This window comes from Delphinus delphis, chromosome 2 (assembly GCF_949987515.2).
Source record: "Delphinus delphis chromosome 2, mDelDel1.2, whole genome shotgun sequence".
NCBI classification, from domain to species: domain Eukaryota; kingdom Metazoa; phylum Chordata; class Mammalia; order Artiodactyla; family Delphinidae; genus Delphinus; species Delphinus delphis.
This window is the reverse complement of record NC_082684.1, coordinates 31,823,349-31,846,113: the sequence shown is the minus strand read 5'-3', so window position 1 is coordinate 31,846,113 and position 22,765 is coordinate 31,823,349. Positions and strand designations below refer to the sequence as shown.

The window sequence follows — 22,765 nt, the reverse complement described above, 5'->3', positions numbered from 1 at the left end:
CTCACCCCAAGTGGAAATGTGGAGATTCTGATGGGGTACTTAAACCATTAGCTTTCTCACGTCTCTGAGGGGATCTTCAATGAATAAAGAGAATCAGTAGCAGGCAACAGTGGGTACATTGCAGCTCAGCCTCTCCCACGTGAGAACCCTCAAGGCTGGGCCCCAGCCATGTCGCCAGCTGCCCTCCCCTTGTCTGGCCAGCAAAGCCCCACACCATGAAGGAATCTTAACAAGATGACCAGGCCGGAACTACCACGGGCCCAGGACCTCCCAATCTGTGGGACAAACATCGCTGGGCAGCCACAGCTTAATTACAGGGGGCTTGTGAATCCATAGGTCCCCGCTGTCTACAGACAGTGCATATGTTTCCTACAGATATGTACTATTGTTTTAAAGGATGGAGATGCAAATTCACTTAACATTACTGAATTCAATACAGCTTTTTGTCATTACATATTTTCTTCAGTCAACAGGAACTAACATTAGAAATAGTATCCTATAGAGGCTCTCAACATTTTCTGACATGGAAGAGGTCTTTTCTTGAGACTGGGTGGATTTTCCTTATTTCTTCAATAGGAATCGAGAATCATGAAAAATTAAGTCACATATTTTGAACTGCTTCGAAAGTTTTGAGGGCAGATCTATGTAAGTTAATGTAATGTAAGAAAATTCCGAAGTTAACGTTTTGTGTGATGTGAAATGCAGTTAATTTACTAGCAAGACAAAAAATACCTTTAAATGAAGCAGAACCAGAGAAACTATTGGCATCCATAGCCAGCCTGGTAAAGCCTATCTGGAAACACACTAGTGTCAGAAACACCAAGGGACTCAGGGTGACGGGGTTCCTCAGGCCCAGCTCAACCCTACTTCCAGCCAAGGCTCAAAGGACAAACTGAGGAGTGCTTGTACCTATAGAACTTAGTAGAGCAGAGCAACCTGCAATCCCCAGAGGACTCAATCACCGAATTCTTATACAGCTGAGGCAGTCTGCCCTACATATCTAAATATTCTGTTCTAAGGTAGCTAGTGATTTCCAAAGCCTGGCTTCAACGTCATGAACCAACCTGTTATTTTCACCTTCGGCACAGATCTGACATGGGGAAGTAGATTTGGGACATGAAATCGTAGTATTCAGAGAAATACCCAGGCTCGTTACAGGTTCAGGGCACCTCTAAGTCTAATTAATAGTCAACCTTAGAAGCTCTTTGAAAAGCCACTAAAAAGGAGGAAGGGGGCTACTGCTTATCCTCCCACTTGGAAAAGTCAAGAAATAGGGCTCTAGATTCTAGCACAAGAATAAGAAGTATATCCCATGACATGCGTTCTTCGAGTATGAAGGAGAACTGCATGAGAAGCACGGACGAATCATGAGAGCAAGTATTTACATATGCTTACGACGAGCCAGCCCATCTTCTAGGGACTTCCCAAGTATGAGCTTATTCATGATCAACTCCATGAGATGGGAATGGAGAGAATCCCCATTTGATAGATGAGAAAACGTAAGGTCCCACAGCTGGGCGTGGAGGAGCCGGGATTCACACCCCGGCAGCCTGGGCTCAGCATCCTTGCTCTTCACGACTGCACTACAAGCAACTGGTCTGTGAAGCACTAGGACCACAGTGAGAACACAAGCACATCCAAGGCACCAGGGCGTGCCATGTGCTTTGCCTAGAGGGGCCACTCATACATGGTAGGCGTGGCTGGTGGGTGGGGTCATAAGGAAGTACCAGTGGCCCCGGCGTCACCTCCACCTGCACCTCCAGGGCTGGGTTATTCTGCCTGCCCCTGCTCTAGGATGAGCCTCCACGCAAGGGGCGTGTCACCTCTGTCCCTCCTCCTCTCTCCTCTGGGCAGAGGTTTTAAGGGGAAGAGCCAGGTGTAAACAGAACACTCAGGCTGAACTCCTCACACGCAGTGAATGCTTGGGCTACTTGCTCCTCTGAACAGGAGGCCTCCAGGGCTGGGCCAACTGTAACTCATGGGCTAAATCCTGCCCATCCCTTGTTTTCGTACAGTTTTACTGGAACACAGCCATGCTCGTTCATTTACATATTGTCCATGGTCCGTGGCTGCTTCTGTACTACCACAGTGGGGCTGAGCAGTTACTACAGAGACCACGTGGCCCACAAAGCCTAAAATACTTACTATCCGGCCCTTTATGGAAAAAGTATGCCAACTCCTGTCCTAGGGGCTTCCAGGAAACAAGGAGATTGGAAAACCCTATTGTCAAGATCAAGAAGCTTGTCATTTCTCTGAATGCGGCGAAACACGCAATGAAGGAAAAGGTATTCCACATCATAGTTTTAAAGGATTTCCCGTCCTCTGGCTCTTACCCTTCGTCTCCTGAGGCAAACTCCTTCTGACCAAGTGTGCCCGGCCCCCACGTCCGTCCCTTCTTCTTGGGGGCCCGCTTCTCCTCCTCTTCCCCCTCCTCCTTGGGGACGACACAGCTCCGTCCCCAGGTTTTGCTGCTTTCGCCTGGTGTCACTGTGAATAACAAAGGTCGAATGGGAGCTGGAAAGCAGAGAGGTCCCCCCAAACTAGCCTCTCCCCGACCGGACACGCACACTCACATAATTGGAGCTGCGGGGGATAGTCAGACCTTGTCAAAAACTTTGTGCCCGAGTGGAGCCTGCCAGGTAAGTAAAGGAGTTCCCAGCCAGCACTCACTCAGTGCTTTCCAAGTACCAAACGTGAGAAAACCTCCCAGATTCTCCCGAGTCCAGCATAAAGTGGGCACTCAGGCCGGCCAGTCACCAGAGCTCCAAGCAGACCTGACTCCGGGAACATGTTTTCTTGCCGGGGACTGGCTTGGGGGGGTGGGGGCGAGGTGGCAGGTGAGGAAGTAGGTGAGAGATAAGGGGTAAGGAAGATGTAGAAGTGAAGACATTTTGGTAAGAAAGTGCTGGAAAGGAAGAAAGTGAGGAATTCAACACTGTGGAGAAGGAAGTCAGGGGTAGGAGAGGGGGAAGGAACAGGCCTGGAGAAATGTAACAGATAGGAGAGGAGGTGCCTTCTTCTGACCCTGATACCTTAGAGCAAGGGTTGAAAGCCAAATGCTTCAGAGACTGGCCTTATATCATAAATGGATGGAGTGACCCAGTTCCCAGAAAACAGGGAGTTGAGGGGACTGAGGCAAAATACAGAGCGTACGGAAAAAAAGAATCCACTGGTTTGATTTGATTTTTCAAGGAAAGCCAGAAATCCAGGTCTTGGGGGGGGGTTTTGATGAAATCTCTCTCTCTTTAAATTAGGGCATACAACACACTTTACATATATGCATATATGTGTGTCTGTATAAGTTCTTTTTAATAAACACCGTCATAAAATAAAATTGGTTCGGATTCGGCCTATCACAAAGTAGCTGGCAAGTTTACCTTGGAACCTACACTTTGACAAAGCCCTTTCCTGGGAAGCATGGAAAAGAAAAACCATGATGCCCCAAACGTGGCAGCGAGGGCACAAGGTCCCCAGGCCAGGGTACCTTCATCACATCCCAGATTGCTTTGTAATCCACTAAAGAGCCCGCTGGTACCCACAAACCCCTTTGCTGGTGTCTCACTAAGAGTGAAAGGGTCAAGGTCATGGAGAGACGAGGCGGGGGGTAAGGGTCTGCGTACACATGTGCGTGTGTATACATATTGTGGAGGAGAGGTGGCAGAGCTATGGACGGAGCCAGCCTGGACCAGCTGGTGGCTGGACAGAGCAGGGGACAGGTGCCCCTGGTGTGTTCTGGCCCCAACTAATTTGGGAAACAGCCTCACACTGGATGGCTCGCAGGCGAGGGATGATGGTGGGGCTCGCAGGAGGGCTAGAGCGGCTGTTGATGAGACTCTTCCTTTTATCCATGGTGGGCGAGGCCTGTACCGTGAACTTGTGCTGGAAATCTGCTTGGGGAAAGACAAACAGATGCGTGTGCATTAGGATTTTCCCATTCTCAAGTTCCTATGAGCTACAAGGATATATACTGCAACACAGGGAATAGAGCCAATATTTTATAATAACTCTAAATGGAGTATAACCTTTAAAAATTGTGAGTCACTATGTTGTACACCTGAAACTTGTGTAATATTGTACAACTATACCTCAGTTAAAAAAAAATTCCTATGAGAGAACTGACACTTCCTGGCAGACTTGAGAGACAGGCCCTATTTCCTGAGAAGCTCCTTTTCACCTGGGAAATGTTCTCTTTCAGAATCATTTCTTTTTCCCATAGGGACATGGCAAGATGGACGTATGAAGAGAAGGAAACTTCATTACCCAAGTGAACTTCATCATATCGTTTCCATAAAGCCGTCTATATAATGTACATATGTCTATATAATGTATATAGGTGTAGCAAGTACGTGCTTAGAATAGTTTTTAAAAATATCATGAGACCTTGTCGATTATTCTAGGAAATCTAACTTAAAATTCTCCATCTCATACAGTCTATCCGTACACGCCTCCTTTTCTCAGGGACCAAAGCAGGGAGACTGATGCTCCTCGATAAGTGCGGGGTACCAGGACTAACCCGCAGAACCTGGGGAAGTGAGGGAGATGCGGTTAATGGTCCAAATTCTGATGTATTCCAAAGGCATTTACAGCGTACATGAGGAATGTAAACGTACATTCTCTGAGTTTCTGAGCTTCGTTCTCCCCATCTATCAAAAGGCTATAAAAAAGATCTGCATGTTTGCGCCTAGGTCTCCCCTCTAGACTGTGATCTCCCTGTAGGGGAGCTCCATGGCTTTTCTATCTGCTGCCTTAGCACACAGCAAGATGCTGGCACGTGCCAGATGCTCCAGAGGTGCTTAAAGACTCTGTGTTGCCTGAAAAGAAAAAAATGTGCAACGACACATTCACTGAATTTCACGAGGTGGATTCTCTTGTCTGTACCTAAGCCACCATCCCAGTGCTTAAAGTCATCCACTACTATTCCTATTATGCCATTTCCCCTTGGCTCCTTGTACTTCTAATAAGCTTGCTTCCTGGGGCCTTACAGACTCAGAATACAATGAACTTTATTTACATAACACACACTTGAGTACTTACCTCCCTCCGTGGGTACGTTACGCCCCACAGAGATTCTAATTCATAGTTTCATATTTCTTTGCATTTTCCCAAGGCTGTACCTGCTGCAAATGTACCTTTGTTCAGCTAATGTGTTTCTGAAAGGTTATGTGTAAATCAAATCCTTAAACGTTCATCCTAATCTCAACCGCACACAGAGAGCTAATTATTTACAGAAACCCTGAGATGAGTTATTTTGCAGACTCACACGCACGTACACACATACCCTGGGGTTCTTTTCCCCCCGTGACATATTCTTTCTCCAGGTTTGCCTATAGTGAGATGTGCCTGTGTGCACGGCCGTGCTACTCGCAGCCTGCAGCCAGGCCTGTCACACTCACGGCCTTCCCCTCATATTCTGTGTGTAGTCAAACTACAAAATCCCCCTGGAAGGCGGAAGCTTTCCATCAGGCCACGCTTTCCACGGAATAGAATGGACCTTCCTAAACCAGCTCCGTGATAAGCCCTGGGGTCTCACGTTTCTGAGCTCAGTCCCTGGTTCCCACAGAACCCCTGCCACACCAGCCCCTCGGTCCACTCCCACCTCCCCCAGGTCCCCAGACACCAACCGGAAGGGAGGCTGATGCGGTTTCCATCCTTGAGCTTCAGTCGGTTCTTCCTGAACTTGCCCTTGCGTTTCTTGACCCGGGGCTTCTCCTGGCACAGCTGGTGGATGATGATGTGGAGCTCCCGCTGCAGGATGTCGATCTCCCGCTCGGCCAGCTCCCGCTCCCGGCGCCGCAGCAGCTCCTCCTGGTTCTTCTGCTGGAGTGCGGCCCGCGTCAGCTCCTCCTCCCAGGTGTGCAGCTCCTGCCAGGCAGGTAGAACCATGGCGGGGGTGTGTGTGGCAAGTGGTCCGTGAAGAGGGGGCTCGCCCCTGGGGCGCCAGTGCTCATAGCAGCCTGGACAGCTCTCCTCGGACACCCCACGCTTCAGTCCCCAGCGGAGGTGGGGGCTCAACAGCTGGCTGGAAGAAGAACACCTGACCACTGCAAACGGAGGCCAGGCAGGCTCCGAAGAGCCATCCTGAGGATACAGCTCGAGGAGCCACAGGCCAAGCCCTGGAGACGGGGGCTGATAGTGCCCTGTGCCCCTTGATTGACTGATTAAAATTACCTGTGACCAGGACAAACGATGGCGTTTGGGTGGAAAATATAATCATATACTCAAATTTTACAGATTTGGTTCTATTTTGATTTTTTCTTTCTGTTACATAAAGGAAAGTTTTTTAAAACCAGAGCCAACTTACTGTGATCTAGCTTAAAATGTGCGTGCTGTGAATGAATCACCCTCCAGGCATCGCCTAACATTCAAATGAAAATAAATGTATTTCCAGGGTGGCTGTTCAAAAGGTTCGTGAGGCGCGTCATCTAAATCTTTGTTCACTTGGTGAGTGAATCCACTGAGCGTGTGGTTTAAACTGGCACCTTATCTAAAAGGACAACCATTTGCTCTGGAAGGATGGGGACAGCACAGCAAAGAGAAGAGGGAACATTTCCTGAAGTCTTTGCCAGGCACTTTCTCTAGAAGGTGGGCAGAACCTCTTCCCTCCCTCCCCTTTTTCCTCCTGCATGAATTCACAAAGGAACTCACCATGGAATTCCTGGAAAGAGGTGGGGGCTTATGGCATCAGGAAATAGGAGAGAGCCCAGGAAAGAGAACAAAGCATGCGTATAAAATTTAAACATGTGGACTCTAAACTGTTAACACTGGTTACCGCAGGCCTAGGATCGAAGTCGGGTGGAGGCAGAGGACTAAAACTTAAGAAGCTTTCATGTCAACAACCTGAGAGAACCATGTCTAAAAAGGGAGAAGTTTTCTTCAAAAAAGTAGCCAGAGCAACACTTCTGTGGTTGAAATTCAAAATTCTCAATGAAATGCTCCCCTATAAGAAGTCATTCTGGACTAGAACAAACTATAGAAATGGAACCCAGGGCTAGAAAATAGTATGTGAACACATATCGGGGAAGCAGAGCAGCGGGCAGAGAGCAGAAGAGAAAACAAACAAAATGGGAATAAAGTATTCTGATGAAAGGAGTTTTCCGTTCAACTTGCCTTCTATTCTCAAGAGTATATGAAAATGACCATAAAAATGATAGAAAGGAGAAGAATGAGAAGAGGATGAGCACCTTGAAAGTTGTCTGGTACGTGGTAGGTCCTCAGTAGTTGCTGATTAACTGCTGAGTCGATGAATGAATGAGAGAAAGAAGGAGGAGGAGAGAGAAGACAATTTTATAAATGCAGGTCCTTCGTTATGGGAACATGGATTCATCACAGTGCCTGAGAAATGAGCTTGAACTTTTGAACTTCTCCTTCTTTGATGAAATAAGCCCCAAAGATTAACTGTTGTGCGTCCTCCACCTCCTTGGCTTCCCGGTCCCACTGCTTTGTTTTCACCATCAGAACAAAAACACATCGAAGATTCAGAAAAATTATTCCTGGTTGGTTATTTTGCTGCTAAATGGGAAAGCTGAAAATTAGTTCGAGCTAATCTCAGCCTTCCTAAGTCCTCTCTCCTGCGTGCTTTTGTCTAAGGGATGACTTGGGTTTAAGCTCCTTCCTTTAAGGGAACTTGAACCCCAGCCCAGAGACCAATCCATCCTCACATACACAGAAGCAGCAGTAGGTTGAGACAACCTGAAGAGTGAATCATACGGGAAAACAGGACATTTATGGAGCCCTCAACTATGGTACCATATACCTGGAAACCCTCCAGCGTGGTAAATCCCCTTCTTGCGAAACACCTATTTGGGTATCAACTCCATAGTATGCCAATCACATCTTCCACATACAATGATTTAAGAGGAATCTCTCCAGAGAGAAAGCTAATGAGCTTTCTTGCCCAACTCCAAGCCTTATAATGGAGAGGTATCACAGCATGGGTGTTAAAGGCAAGGACTCTGGAACAAAGTAGCTGATTTGTGGCCTTGAGCAATTAAAATGGGCATCACATGTTATATGGAGTTAACAGCACCAATATCACAGGACTGTAATACATCAGGCAATTATTACCTTATTATGCAAGATTATGTAAGAATTCATATAAATCACTCATAACAGAGCATGGCAAATAGCACATGCTCTACAAATGTTAGCTATTACGAGAATTGCTTTGACTTTTTCTAGTAACTACCTCCTGACAAAATCCAACTTTCATTTTTCTTACTGGCTGGTACCCTTATAATTCCATCAATCAAAAGAAATAACCACGGAACTATATTCAATATCCTGTGATAAACCATAATGGAAAAGAATATGAAAAAGAATGCATATATATATAATATATAACTGAGTCACTTTGCTGTATAGCAGTAATTAACACAACATTGTAATTCAACTATACTTCAATAAAAAATAAATTTAAAAAAAGAAAAAGAAATAAGCAGGAGTCAGTGATTCAGCAATCTCAAAAAAGGCCAGGAACTCTGGGGTTCTTCTAGTTGGAATAGAACTAGTAATTGGAACAGTCTCTTTTAATCATTCTGCTCAATGGTCAGTACAGATCCACCCCTCTCTCCCCCTGGGTCCTTAAAGAATTGTCATAAGCTCACTGCATCCCCCTGCAGAATGCTCCCTGACTTGCCAAACAGCACAAGGATTGCTATGTTGCATCAAAAGAGTTATATCTTCAAATCAGCTCCAGAAATGATTTTTAAGTCCTTTGTTTAGGGAAACGATGATATTGGAAAGAAAATGGTTTTGGAATCAGAAGACCCCAGTTCAAGATTCTGCCTCCTCACTTACCAGCTGTGTGACTTTAGACAGACACTGACCCTCAGCTCTGAGATGAAAAAGTTAATAACACCTGCCCTGCATGCTGGCAGCAGGGGCCATAAGACTCCTGGATGAAATGGGTGAAGAGGTCTCATCAGACCTTAAGTGAAAGAAGTGGGAAGCCATAAAGATAATTTTAGATTCTACTATTATTATACTGCTTCCCAAATTTCCACAGAGGGGAGTGAGAAGGGAAAGAAGAAATTAACCAAGTCTATCCATGGACATCCCTTGGGCCCCTAGCCACAGGCCCCGCAGGATAAACAACAGAACTACTTTGATTAGCTTCCTCTGTGTGATGCTGACTGCTAGCCAGACACTACGGGCATAGAGAGGGGCCATTTAAGGAATGGTCTCCAAAACAAAAAGGCAAATGGGCTATGGGTCTCTGAACTCCTCAGTTGGTTCAGCCTTTGAGCCCTTTTCATAAAAACATGAAAAATGCCAAACAGCTTCAGACTCATGGTATTTTTAGCCCCTATGGTGTTTCTGATTCTGATCCCCAAAGACACTGGCAGGATGTTCTGATAATTGCTCTCAGTATTGAAGTATCCCTACATCCAGTTAAACCCCTTCTACAAGTCCACTGCAGAACAAAGAAAGCTTTCTAGAACGCTCTCGTATTTCCAGCCGGCGGGGCGAGACACGCTGCTGGTACTTGCCCAGCCGTGCTCCTCCTCCAGTTTGGACAATAAAGTAGATACTCTGCAAGGACAGCTTTGGATTCCTGACTCCCCCCACTTATTCCTGCCACATCCCAAAAAGAAAGAAAACTTCTCCATCGTTTCAGGTCACACCTGAGGCCTGGAGAACTCTCCATGTTAAAGCCAGGAAGGAAAAAGCTGCTCTGTTGCCACAAACCAAGCAGGAACGTGGTCGTGTCAGAACCGGTCCAGAGGCCCCAGTGGAGAAGATCCACTAATTCAATGCATACCTTTTGCTTCTCTTTCTTACCTTTTCTTTGGCCCTGAGTTGGTCAAACATCTCCTGAATCTCATGTTTCCAGTCATCTTGCAGGCAGTGGAAGGAGTCCTTGGGCATTTCAAAGAAACCAGACTCCTCTATGGTAGTTAGCTGGTCCAGGATATTCGTGAAAGATGGTCGTGAATGGGGGTCAGGATTCCAGCAATCTGCATGGGGCACAGGAGTCAGCAGGAAGCATTAGCGGACAGAGGCAAATGTAAGATTTAGGGTATGACGTGACCTCATTTGACAGAAAACCACCTCTCATTTCTCCTTCCAGAAATAGAGACTGGGACTTAGGGAACCCCAAACAGGGCTCAGGAAGTAAAGCAATCTGCCCAACATCACAATCACCAACAGTGAAGCTGGAAACCCAGTGCAGCAGCTCTGCACCCATTCCATTCTCACTATTGATTTCACATAGGTAAGGCAAGTCCAAAGCGTTTTCTTGCATGAACTACAGCTACCACAGTTTATCAAGTTACTACACGATTCCAGTCCTGACAATGGGTAACTACACCTTGGGCCCCAATTTCCCATAAATAAATGAGCTACCCTTCCCCAACTCAATGAGCTGATGAGAAGGCAAGGATGAAAAGCCTGGGAGTCAGGAAAAGTGAATTCTATCCACTCTCAGCTGAGCCACTAACCAATGGAGTGACCACCTATCCATTTAACCTCTCTCAGCTTAGGATTTCTCACTGACAAAATCATAGGGCTTGCCGAGGTGAATTTTAGAATTCCTTTCTTCATAGATCTTCATTTCTATATGTAAGACACTCAGAGGTCTTGAGATAAAAGCTGCTATACCTTCTTACTTTGGATTAAATAATAATATTCTGAAGCACTGGATAGCAGCCTTCAGTTTCTAAGCTACGTTCTGCAGTCACTAGATGGACAGAAGGGACATCGGTGACACCAGTGTAGCAGGGTGCTGACATCATCGTGTAGTAGCTCTTCCAACCATCTTCAGGATTCCTCCCTGGCTGACTCATACTTCACCTCCTCTTTCAGTTACTGACCCTGCAGAACTGGCCACAATCTATCGAGTGCCGATAGAAAAATAAACGGTCTCCAGTTTTGTTCCAGCCAGGGGGCACTCACCTTCCATGAGTTTGGCAAAAGGTTCCGGGCATGTAGAAGGAATGGGAAGGGCAAGCTTGTTCATGGCCACTCCATAAGCGACTGCTAAGCCATCGATTCCTCGGAAGGGCACCTCACCGGTCAGGAGCTCCCAAAGCAGCACCCCATAGCTAAGGAGAGGAAGAAGACAGAAGCCGCACCATGAACCATAGGTGCAACTTCATGCAAATATCTCGCGAGGCTTTGACGAGCATCCCACATCCTCTCTGACATGTAGGGAGACTAACAAAACAGAAGTACTGCTATAATATAAAAGGGAGACCATAAAGCCTACCGGCTATAAGCGAACACTCTGGAGTCGACCACACTTGGTCTTTTTCCTCAAATTCCTTATGTGTGAAGTGCAAATAACACAAGCAGTCTGACAAGGCTGTCATGAAATGAAATGCACTGCTCTAGTGTTTTAACCAGTGCTCAAGGGCCACGTCTATTTTGTGGTTGCTATTGTGAATGTAATAAACTGGGAGAAGAGGCAGGCTTCTGGGAATACATTTTTTCCTGCTTTAAGAAAACTTCAGCTTAAGTCACAGATACATTATTTTTTATTTTTTTTAATTTTATTGAAGTATAGTTGACTTATAATGCTGTGTTTAATTTCTGCTGTATAGCAAAATGATTCACTTATACATATATATATTCTTTTTCATATTCTTTTCCATTATGGTTTATCACAGGATATTGAATATAGTTCCCTGTGCTATACAGTAGGACTTTGTTGTTTATCCATCCTGTATACAATAGTTTGCATCTGCTAATCCCAAATTCCCAGTCCTTCCCTCCCTCCCCCCCTCCCCCTTGGCAACCACAAGTCTGTTCTCTATGTCTATGAGTCTGTTTTTGTTTCGTTGATATGTTCATTTATGTTGTATTTTAGTTTCTACATATAAGTGATATCATACGGTATTTGTCTTTCTCTTTCTGACTTACTTCACTTAGTATGATAATCTCTAGGTCCATCCATGTTGCTGCAAATGGCATTATTTCATTATTTTAATGGCTGAGTAACATTCCATTGCGTATATATACCACATCTTCTTAAACCAATCGTCTGTTGATGGGCACATGGGTTGTTTCCATGTCTTGGCTATTGTAAACAGTGCTGCTATGAACATAGGGGTACATGTATCTTTTCGAGTTATAATTTTGTATGGATATATGCCCAGAAGTGGGATTGCTGGATCATATAGCAACAGATACATTTTTTTTTAGCTTTATAAAAGCAGAGAGATGACCACTCAAAACAAACATATTTTGCTCCTGTGAAAGATTTCTTTCAGTGCCCACTAGGTTGAATAGATTCCTGCCCCCGTCAGCGTGAGTGCATCCTTAACGGTGACCTCTGTCTGATTCAAAGGGGAAAGTTTCACAAGGGTGGACTGCATCGGTAGAGCAGAGCAGCGCATCAGCTGTGAGGGCTTCAAGTTCTTTCCCTACCTTTCAAGTCCACATGAAGAATTTCTTTTCACACGTTCTGTGAGTTAGGGAATGGGGAGCACAACGCTTACGGAATAATTATTCTATGAATTCACAAGCAGAACCAGGCAAACTCATGTAGTGTTTAATCCTTCCAGGAATAAGTCAGGACCAGAAACCATAAGGCCATGAACAGTTGGAAGAGGGCCTCTCCTTATATTTTCAACACAAAGCTCAATTTTTTGGTAATACTCATCAGTAGTTTACAACCAACAAGAAGACATATTTATTTAAAAAAAAAAAATAAACCCAGCAACTATTCGATCATGGTACCTTGTATGTGCAGCATGCTAAGACATTTACAAACATGATCCTCAATCCCTACAACAAACCTGCAAGATAAGTATTATCATCATTTTGCAGATGAGGAAAGCAAGTTCTAGATAGGGTTAGCAGCATATATTAAGGGCATATGTGGAGTAAGTCACGGTGGACCTGGACCAATTCTCAATTCTTTCTCCCTAGAATGCCCTTCGACCAGTTCTCTGCTTGGTAAACTCTACTAATCATCTTTCAAGATATGATTCAAATGTACCATCATTTATTCACTCATTTTAAACATCTACTAAATATCTACTATGCATCAAACTCAATGCCAAGAACTGGGATACAGGATAAAAAAAACACAGATCTTATCCACAAAGAGACTACCAAGAGGAATAGAAAAAGCATCAATTAGAATATGGAAAGAGGAGTCACAACAGAGATACTATGACAGCACAAAGGAGGGTCACCTACACCAGACCAGGACGGAGGCAGGAGGTAGCTGAACCCTGAGTGAAACTTTGCTAATTGAGGGAGGAGCCAGGGCTCCAGAGACAGGGATCAGAGAGCACAACAGCATGGGCTTGCCCTCAAGGGATCCCATGGCATGGCCTGGCATGGCTCCAAAGGAGAGCAATGTGCCCACCAATGTGCCAGGACATCCCGGGGGTCTCTACAGAGGGACCCTCGGAGTGGACTGGCCAGTGTCCTTGGACAATGGCTTTCCCCGAGTGAGCCCCCCAAATACTGTAATTTTCTTTATGTATTTTGACAGAAAAAAAAAAAAAAAAGCCTAGTAGACTGGTAGTTGCAGGTCTTGTCTTGTCCTGACAAGAAGGCGGATCTTAGTCTGAGGCTGATGGGAACAACTGGACACTTTAGGAAGCCTCCTGACACCACAGCATGTTACTCAGCCCTTGTTTGCGCTGTCAGGTATTCTAGTCGTTTGTTTACCAGCCTGTGGGCTCCTAAAGGGCAGGGACAGTAGTTCCTAATCTTTGCATTCTCAGGGTCTTGCCCAGGCTCTGGGATGCCTAGGCCCTCACATAATGAATGATTGGTGGGTGGGTGTAAGAGTGAGTGTGTAGTCAGATGGTCCTTCAGGCTGCCCTGGGTGCCCCAGAGTAAGCCCCAAATATCATCAAGAACTATACTAGGACACTTCCTGCCAAACCTTTCATGTGACTTATCCAGACAGCAGTCATGCTGGGCAGCGTCCACCCAGTGACCTCTACGAGCTCTCAGCGTTGCTAACTAGATTCCCGGTTACAGAGACTCCCATCTTCAGTTGCCTGCTCTCGGCATTACTGCCCACTTCCACCCTGAGGAACAAAAACTCAAGTTTCCGAAACCCCTTTCTTCCATCCAGGCAAAGACAATCGATGTCCCAAGCCTAACCACCTGGAAAGACAGGGTGTTTTCGAAGATCCAAACACGCGTCCTGTTTGTGTCCTGGCGTTTCCTCTGTGATGGTGTTTACACTGAGCTCTACTCCGTGGAGATGTCTCAGGCCACCTGGAAGGGAAAGAAGCCAGGGACCCTCCCCTCCCAGCTTCCACAAGGGCAGCTCTGCTCTCACCTGGCTTGGTCCTTTGTTAATGGGCATTCCGTTCCATTTGAAGGGCTCTACAACTAGGAAAAGTGGGAGAAGTGCTACTCAAGAAAGACTTAGACAGACTTGAGTCGAATGCCTGCATTACCACTTACAGCCGTGGGACCTTCAGAAAGCAAGTTCACCTCTCCAAACCTGTTTCCTCATCTGTGTAACAGAGACAGCAATCCCTACCTCATAGAAGAGCTGCAAGGTAAGAATAACAATAACTACCCTGCATCCTGAAACCGCCATCTATGGTTCGTAAACACCGTGTGCTTCCCTCTCGGAAAGGCCTGAAATGAGAAAGTGGCTGGGGAGAGCCGTGCCGAGGGGTACCAGCATTCAGGGAAGAAGGCTTTCTGGGGATGACTAAACCAGTCGAAGTGTTCCTCTGCCAGCGTTCCTCTGTATTTTTATAACAGAAGGTGGGTGATGTAAATGAAGGCTTGCTGCTCCTCTGTCAGGAACAGAGTCCAAAAAGGGGGCTGGAGAAACACACATTAGATGGATCTGAGCCTCAGGGAGAGGTGGACAGGAGAAGTCCACATGATTCACCTCAGGTTTAGCCTACTTTCTCGCCCTCCCAGGGTTAAGAGAAGGTCAAGAGGTCTGTTCAAGACTGTTTACAAGCAGCCTCGAAGTACCAGCTCAGCTAGAGCTCTTCCTCGGAGTCCCTTCCCCCCAGAGAAGTACCAGAGCCCACAGTGCTGCCAATGATTTCCCAAGAGTCAAAGCCTGAACCCAACCCTCAGAAATGCTCCCAGAGGTGCAGTCATCTTTTCCACTGTTTGATAATATCACATGTGGGAGAGAGATGTTTTATTTTTTTCAAAATGAAGAAGAGCCCTAGAGTGAATAGCAACCCTTCCCAACCGAAGGTGCAGCAATTCTGTACCCGTGCTGGGCCAGGGCTGTTTTTCTTATTAACCTGCATGGACTTTAAGACTGTCAACTCAGGGACCCGCCCTCCAAAAGGAGAGGGTGTCCCTTGAATGGGCTCCTGCACTTGGTCATCAGCTTGTGAGCCCACATCCCAGGAACCAAGCTGACTGTTTAATAATCTTTGGCAAAGACAACTGAACTACCATATGTGAAGGTACTCTGTAAACTGTTAGGTAACACACAATTTACTATTCTTGCTGTTAACCAGACCCTCATTCAAAATGACAACATATTTACTAACCTATGTATAAATGTGTATGTTAATATATTTATTGACATAATAAATACTTATTAACATGGCAATATGTTCATGCTCTGTTACATTCAAAAAGCAGCTCACAAAATAGAATGATCCCATTTTAAGGGATGGGTGGGTGATCACAGGAACAGGAATAAACACACCAAAATGTCAACATAGATTATCTTTAGAAGTGCGTTGTGGGTGATTTTTTCTTTTCTTTCCTTTTCTTTTTCTTTTTTTGTTTATTCATATTTTCTATTTTTTTCTATAGTGAACATGTTTTCCTTCTGTAATTTAAAAAACGTAAAATGATTAATTAACAAAATGCCTCCACCTCATCCTACACACGACAGGCAGAGAGTCGCCGTGGGACGATGGCCTCTGGCTGTCACCAGTGCCCTCCCTGCACAACACAACCAAAGGGCAGGCACTGCTTTTCTTGAGGGGGTCTGGGCCATTCTTAGCTTACGCTCCACCACAGCACAGAGGAGGCCTAGAGAACTATACTCGAAGAACAGTGAGACAAACTCAGCTGGCCCTGGGCACCCACCAACTGCAGAGGCCCAAGGCCCCGCATGAGCTCCAGGAGGGGAGTGGGAGGGAAGGGGGTTGGATTCAGGCTCGGCCCTGTACCTGACAATGAAGCCATACCCTTACCTTACACACTCAAGGCCCATAAGGTAGAAACAAGATAGAAATAAAATGATACGTGGAAGACACCAAGCCTGTTTTGCAGAATACCAGGGAAACCACAGATATGCAGACAACCTGCTGACAGCCCCTCAGGCACACTGAGGGACTAGGACAACCAATGGTGAACTTTGATAGTGAACTTTAGACATCACAGGCTGAAAATCCACCCCATGTAACATAAGAAACCCCCCTGAATTTGCACATGCAACCCATGAAGAGGCATGAAGAACAGTTGAGCCTGGGCAGAGAACTCCAGAAACGTACAAATGAACTTTCCACCGACCATTTCCCAGCCCCCGCCTCTTATTCCCTACTTCCATGATAAACATCCTGCTCAACAGCTGATCAACTGGGGAGACAGATCTGAGTATTGCCTCCTGCCTCCTCGCTTGGCCACCCTGCAATAGATCCTTTTTCTCTCTGCAAAAGACCGTTGCCTCGGTGTTTGGACTTTCCATCGTACAGCGGGAAGCAAGTCCACTTGCTTGGTCATAACAGAGTAAGTATGTATTCAACAAACATTTCTTGGAGGAATAAATGCATTACAAGTCAGTCTGGGAACCAGCTCTGCCCCGAGTTCCTAGACATGCTTTGGCCCTCTTGGGACAGGCTGCTGGGTCCCAGGCATGGTGGGCCAATCACCCTGGAAGAGGGCGCCCAAAGCGCAGGAGTAAGAGTATATAGATGGTGACGTGGCTAAAAGCACAGAGTTTCAAGAGACACATATCTAGTTCAAATCACAGCTTTACCTCTACCACCTGGGTGAACCTAGGCAACTGATTTCAATCATCTAAGCCTTGGTTACCTCATCTGTAAAACGGAAATAATAATAGCTACTTTTGGAGTCATCTCCAAATTAAAGACAAGCTTCTTGCCGTGGATAAGCTCTCTTTCCCCTTTTCTGTGGGATATAATTATTCTGAAGTCACTTTCACTCAGATGTAACCATTCAGAAAAGAATAACACGCCGAGGGATGCTGAAAGGACCTGAGTTCCTGAATGATCTCAAGGTGCAAAGCTGCCCCACCAGCCTAGACAGGCTGGACTACTCTTGAAAAAGAAGTACATTTCTACCATCAGTAGGTCTCTTTGCAATAGCAGCTTAGCTTAATTAATACATTAACCAATCTCGTTAGCCTACAGTCAAGCAATGAAAGTGTAGGTTGAAGCATATGAAATTGCTGCTTTTGTGGGTGAAAAACAGTTGAATATCAGGATACAGCTCAACCTAATGAGATCTAGTCAGATATTTTAAGGAAAGGAAAACTCTTTTCTTCACAATAGGTACTTCACCCATAATTAATGTGTAGTGAAATAAGATTCAATATACAGAAGCTATAAAACATCATTGAAAGAAATTAAAGAAGGTCTAAATAAACAGGAAGATATCCCATGTTCATGGATTGAAAGACAATATTATTTAGATGGCAATACTCCCCAAAGTGATCTACAGACTTAACATAATCCCCATCAAAATTCTAGCTGCCTAATTCTCAGAAACTGACAAAATGATCCTAAAATTTGTATGGAAATTGAAGAGATTTGGAATAGCAAAAATAATCTTGAAAAAGAAGAAAGTTGGAAGACTCACACTTCCTAATTTCAAAACTTAGTACAAAGCTACAGTTCTTAAAACAGGTGGCACTGGCAAAATGGGAGACACATAGATCAATGGAGTAGAATTGAGAGTCCAAAAATAAACTCTTTCATTTGTGGTGAACTGCTTCTTGACAGGGATGCCAAGACAATTCAATGAGGAAAGAAACAGTCTTTTAAACAAATGGTGCTAGGACAACTAGAAGCCACATGTAAAAGAATGAAGCCGGACTCCTACCTCACACCACATACAAAAATTAGGTCAAAATGGAACAAAACGGAACAAAATGGACCTATATGTAAGAGCTAAAGTTACAAAACTCTTAGAAGAAAACATACGTATAAAACTTCATGACTTCGTTTCTTAGATATGACACCAAAAGCACAAGCAATCAAAGAAAAAACTGATAAACCGAACGTCGTCAAAACTAAAAATGCTTGTGTTTCAAAGGATACCATCAAGAAAGTGAAAAGAAAACCCACAGAATGGGAGAAATTATTTGCACATCATGTATCTGATAAGGGACTTGTATCTGGAATATATAAAGAACCCTTTCAACATAAAAATGGAAGGACATATAACCCAATTTTAAAATTGGCAAAGGATTTGAACAGATAGTTATTCAGAGAAGATATACAAATGGCCAATAAGCACATGGAAAGATGCTCGATGTCATTAGGGAAACACAAATCAAAACCACAGTGAGATATACCACTTCACATCCACTAGGACGGCTATAATAAAAAATAACAAGTGTTGAGAGGATGTGGAGAAATTGGAACCCTCATGCATTGCTCATGGTAATGGCTGTGGTAAAAAACTGTCTGGCAGTTCCTGAAAAAGTTAAATATAGAATTACCATATGAATCAGAAAATTTCATTCCTAGGTGTATACCATCCAAGAGAACTGAAAATATATGTTCACACAAAAGCATGTAAACAAATGTCCACAGCAGCATTATTTACATTAGACAAAAGTGAAACAACCCAAATGTCCATCAACTAAAGAACAGACAGACTGTGGTATACCCATATGATGGAATATGATTCAGCTATTAAAAGGATGAAGTTCAGAAAAACATAGATGAACCCTGGAAACATTATGCAAATGAAAAAAGCCAGTCACAGAAGAGCACATACTGTATGATTCCATTTATATGAAATGTCCAGAAGAGGCAAATCCACAGTGACAGAAAGTAAATTAGTGGTTGCCAGGGTGTAGGGGGAGGGGTAGGGGGTATGAGGGAATGACTACTAATAGGTATTGAGGGTTTTTTTGAGTGATAAAAAAATATTCTGGAAATAGCCAGTGGTTGTCATGGGTTGAATGGTGGCCCTGAAAAGATATGTCCATGTCCTAATACCCAGAATCCTTATTTGCAACAGAATCTGCCCCAGAGTCTCTGGAGAGAGTATGGCCCTGCTGATACCGATTTCAGACTTTTGGCCTCTAGGCTGTAAATTTGTATTGCTTTAGGCCACCAGGTTTGTGGTAATTTGTTACAGCAGCCTTAGGAAACTAATAACAATGATGATCAATGTAAAACATTGTAAATTTACTAAAAACCACTGGCTTATACATTTTAAAAAGTGCACTTTACAGTATGTGAGTAATACCTCAATAAAGCTGTTATTTAAAATATACACACACACAAGCTCACTTTACAACAAGTAAAATATACACACACAACAAGCTCACTTTACAACAAGAAGCAACAACTTCATAGATGAAATACGATGATAATCTACAGTCCTTTCTTTTGCCTACCAAGGTGATGCTACTGTCTCACGGTCATGAGGATGCTTACTCTGTAGGTGCTCATCCTCCCATCAGTGGGAGAAAGATCTTTAGATCCAACATGTCCTTGTGACCTCTTGGGCTGACATTAACTAAGGGACACGGTTGGTCTAATCTTTGACTCTGCAGTTCTGGGCGCATGCTTGAGACCTATCTTTTCCCATTTCTATATCAATGCTCGACAGGCAAGACAGAGCCCTGACTGAAAGCTTAACTGGATAACTGGAAAGGATAATTTCCAGCCCACCCAGAAAAAAGAGACAGCACAAACAATACTCATCAGCTGAAGGGCTTATAGTGAGAACAAGTCCAACAGTAACAGCCACTGTTGCTAAGCAAGCCAGGGTGACCGTGGGGAAGGTCTCCAGGACTGTCTGGGTACCCTCACCACCCTGGAGGTCAGTACGCACTGCCCCTAGAATCTCCTGGTCCTTCCTAGGGAGCAATCACCAACACAAAGGGGCCTACACAGAGGTGGTACTTGCCCCCTAGCACTGGGGGGATTTCTGGCAGATGAAGGTGTTAGAAACTGTCCTTTGGCAACGTGGGATTTAGTGTAGATTGCTCTGAAGGGGTCACCTAGACCTACCTGGGGTGCCTGGGGTTCTATGCAACCCCAATTCTCCAAGTCCCGAAGCATCTGTGCAGCCAAAATAGATCTGGGGAGCGCTGACCCTGCACCTCTGGACCTTACCTCCACACGTCGCTGCCTTTGGAAAACATGGAGGCACGAATGACTTCAGGTGCCATCCAGGCATACGTCCCTGCTGCGCTCATCTTGGTGGTTCGGTGCCATTCCCGAGCCAGGCCAAAATCGGTGATCTTCAGAACCTTTTTGCTCAGGTCTCCGTTCTCCACCTTCTGGAGGATCAGTACTGGGCAAGGAAAGGAATACAGAAGAAACCAGAGTCTGCGTGAATCACGGGGAAACCACACAACACAGAGCCCTCCCGCCATCCTCTTGTCCTCTCCTGCAGGCTCCATCATGTGGCTCCCACGGGTGGCTGGTGGGAGCCGCCATCTTTAAACACCTCGGACGCACCCATTTTGGCGCCAAGTACTTTACAGGCATTATCTTCAACCCTCGCAACAACCTCATGAGGTACATACGATTGCCGTCTTTGCTCTACAAACAGGTGAGGAAGCTGAGATACAGCACCACTAAATAAATCTTCCAAGGCCACTCAACTAATAAGCCAGGACTGAAACCCTGGCAGCCTGGCTGGAGAGCCTTCCCTGCTGCCATGCCACCATACGGCCCACTCACAGCCTACCCTGCTGAGGAGCGGCTACCCGGCCTTCCTGACCTCCAGGCCACCGCTGGGCTTTGAGCACTCTCACAGCACCAGGAGTGGAGGTTGCCTGCTGGGCTTCTAAGGTTTCCGACAGTGTCTCAACAGTTTCCATGAACCTCTCCACGTGACTTTATTTAAAGTCTTAAGAAAGCATGTCTTAGTTTCAGGCGGCCAACACTGTTAACCAACTATCCTCCAATATAAAATAAAAACTAAAGAAAAAAAAAAGCAGGTCATTTGGGCAGAGATTTTCCCTTAATCCAGGAACTCAGCAGCACCCACTGGGGAGTGGCTGACAGGCTGGAGGTCAGAGGGCACACACGCTGAGGCTCACCCAACATGACGGCTCCAGCGAGAAGCATGCCCTCGTGGGAGCCAATCTCCCCCAAAAGAGCAAAAACGCCCATCGACTAAAGTGCTGTAAGCAAAGGCCAGAAACCCTGCCTGAGTCGGCAGCGAGCGAGCTCCTGGGATACGAGGAGGCCGAGCCTCCATCTCCACAGGTGGGACGGTTCCAAGGGCCCTGGGTCAGCACCACCTCTGTGGGCCAGACGCTGAGCCACCGGGAGTTCAGAGCTCTGTACACGGGATTTCAGGGAAGGAAGGAAGATTCTCTCTGCTGTTCAAGTCTAAATGGGGAGAGTGGGGTAAGGGGGCTGGATTTGGGGGCAAGAGCCGCAGGGAGTCCCTCAAGTCACACGACGGTACTTTTCTCTTCCTGCTCCCCCAAACCCCGCCCCGGCACACGTCCACTGAAGTGTTACATAATGAAAGGACGTGGGCCAAAGATCTCTACGTCCTACATGCTTCCCAGAACATCAGCAGTAAAGAGGGATTACAAGCAGCTATAGGGCTGGAAGCATAAGAGAAGTCAGTGCCAGCCACTCCCTAGATCTAATGGACTAAGCCTCCTTCCTCCACACCCTCCCCCCTGCTCCCCTGACACACCCCACCCGCTCCAAGCTTCCAGCATCCTGATGGGTCCAAGCCTCTAAAAGCTTGGGCAGATGAAAACGAACAAACAAAAAACAACTTCCTACATCTCATCTAATCACAAAACTCTTTCCAGATTCTTCTGTGCCTCTCTCCCCTTCTCTGCGGGTAGACAGATAACGGACTGACATGCATGCAGACTGCTGGGGAAGTGGCACCACAGAAACCCACCATGCCCTCTGCAGTGGCGGCAACCAGCTGCTGAGCATTTCCCTGAGTCGCCCTTAAACGGAGGATTCAGAGAGAGCCTTTCCCCTTACAGATCTAATGGGGCTCAGTCCTGTCACCCGAGGCCACCAGGTGGCTGGGACAGGGTGAGGTAGGAGCTGGGTAACAGTTTCACGATGCTGTATGGGTCCAGCTGAGCTTTCTCAGAGCCTCTGCAGGAAAGGGAAGGCAGAGAGGTTTAGATTCTGCGACAGGAAATTGGTTTTTACAAATGGGATGGCATGCTGAAGATGATTTTTAAAATACATCAGTCTGTCAGATGGCTTAAGAGGGATGGCCGAAAGATGAAGACGGGGCAAGAACCAGCCCAGGGGCAGTCTGTCTAAACTGGAATGCATTTAGACAGTGCACGTCCAGCCCAGTTGCACCTAATCTCCATGACTCCCTGATGCCTTACATCCAGCTGACCTCAAACATTTATCCCAACAGGATAAATGCCCCTGAAGGCATCTGAGTTAGAAAGCCCTGGCCTAGGGATTCTGCCCCCAGCAAAGGAGAGCGGGCTATAATCCTGGCAGCTAATAATTCCTGCAATGATTCTCAAGAACAGTGTCCTGAAATACTGATATCTACCAAGTACGCATTACTATTAACAATTAAAGCAACAAAGTTTGTGAAAGCTTTACTTTTTTTTTTTTTTGGAGATTTTAAAAATTGAGATGAAATTCACATAACGTGAAATTAACCATTTTAAAGTGAACAATTCAGTAGCATT

General features: G+C 45.6%; 1 protein-coding gene across 2 annotated transcripts in view; it reads right to left on the bottom strand.

Annotated features, from left to right (window-relative positions):
• The window catches only part of MAP3K9 (mitogen-activated protein kinase kinase kinase 9), a 70,334-nt gene that overhangs the window by 5,932 nt on the left and 41,637 nt on the right, over positions 1 to 22,765 (bottom strand). Inside the window, exons 3-9 of one of the 2 annotated variants that reach the window (XM_060003393.1) lie at positions 20,229 to 20,409; positions 10,894 to 11,042; positions 9,781 to 9,956; positions 5,622 to 5,862; positions 3,765 to 3,887; positions 2,334 to 2,487; positions 6 to 74 (exon numbers count right to left, since the gene is read on the bottom strand). In XM_060003393.1, the coding sequence (XP_059859376.1) occupies positions 6 to 74; positions 2,334 to 2,487; positions 3,765 to 3,887; positions 5,622 to 5,862; positions 9,781 to 9,956; positions 10,894 to 11,042; positions 20,229 to 20,409 (1,093 nt within the window). The remainder of the gene's footprint in view (positions 1 to 5; positions 75 to 2,333; positions 2,488 to 3,764; positions 3,888 to 5,621; positions 5,863 to 9,780; positions 9,957 to 10,893; positions 11,043 to 20,228; positions 20,410 to 22,765) is intronic. The other variant, XM_060003392.1, reaches the window with a different exon arrangement.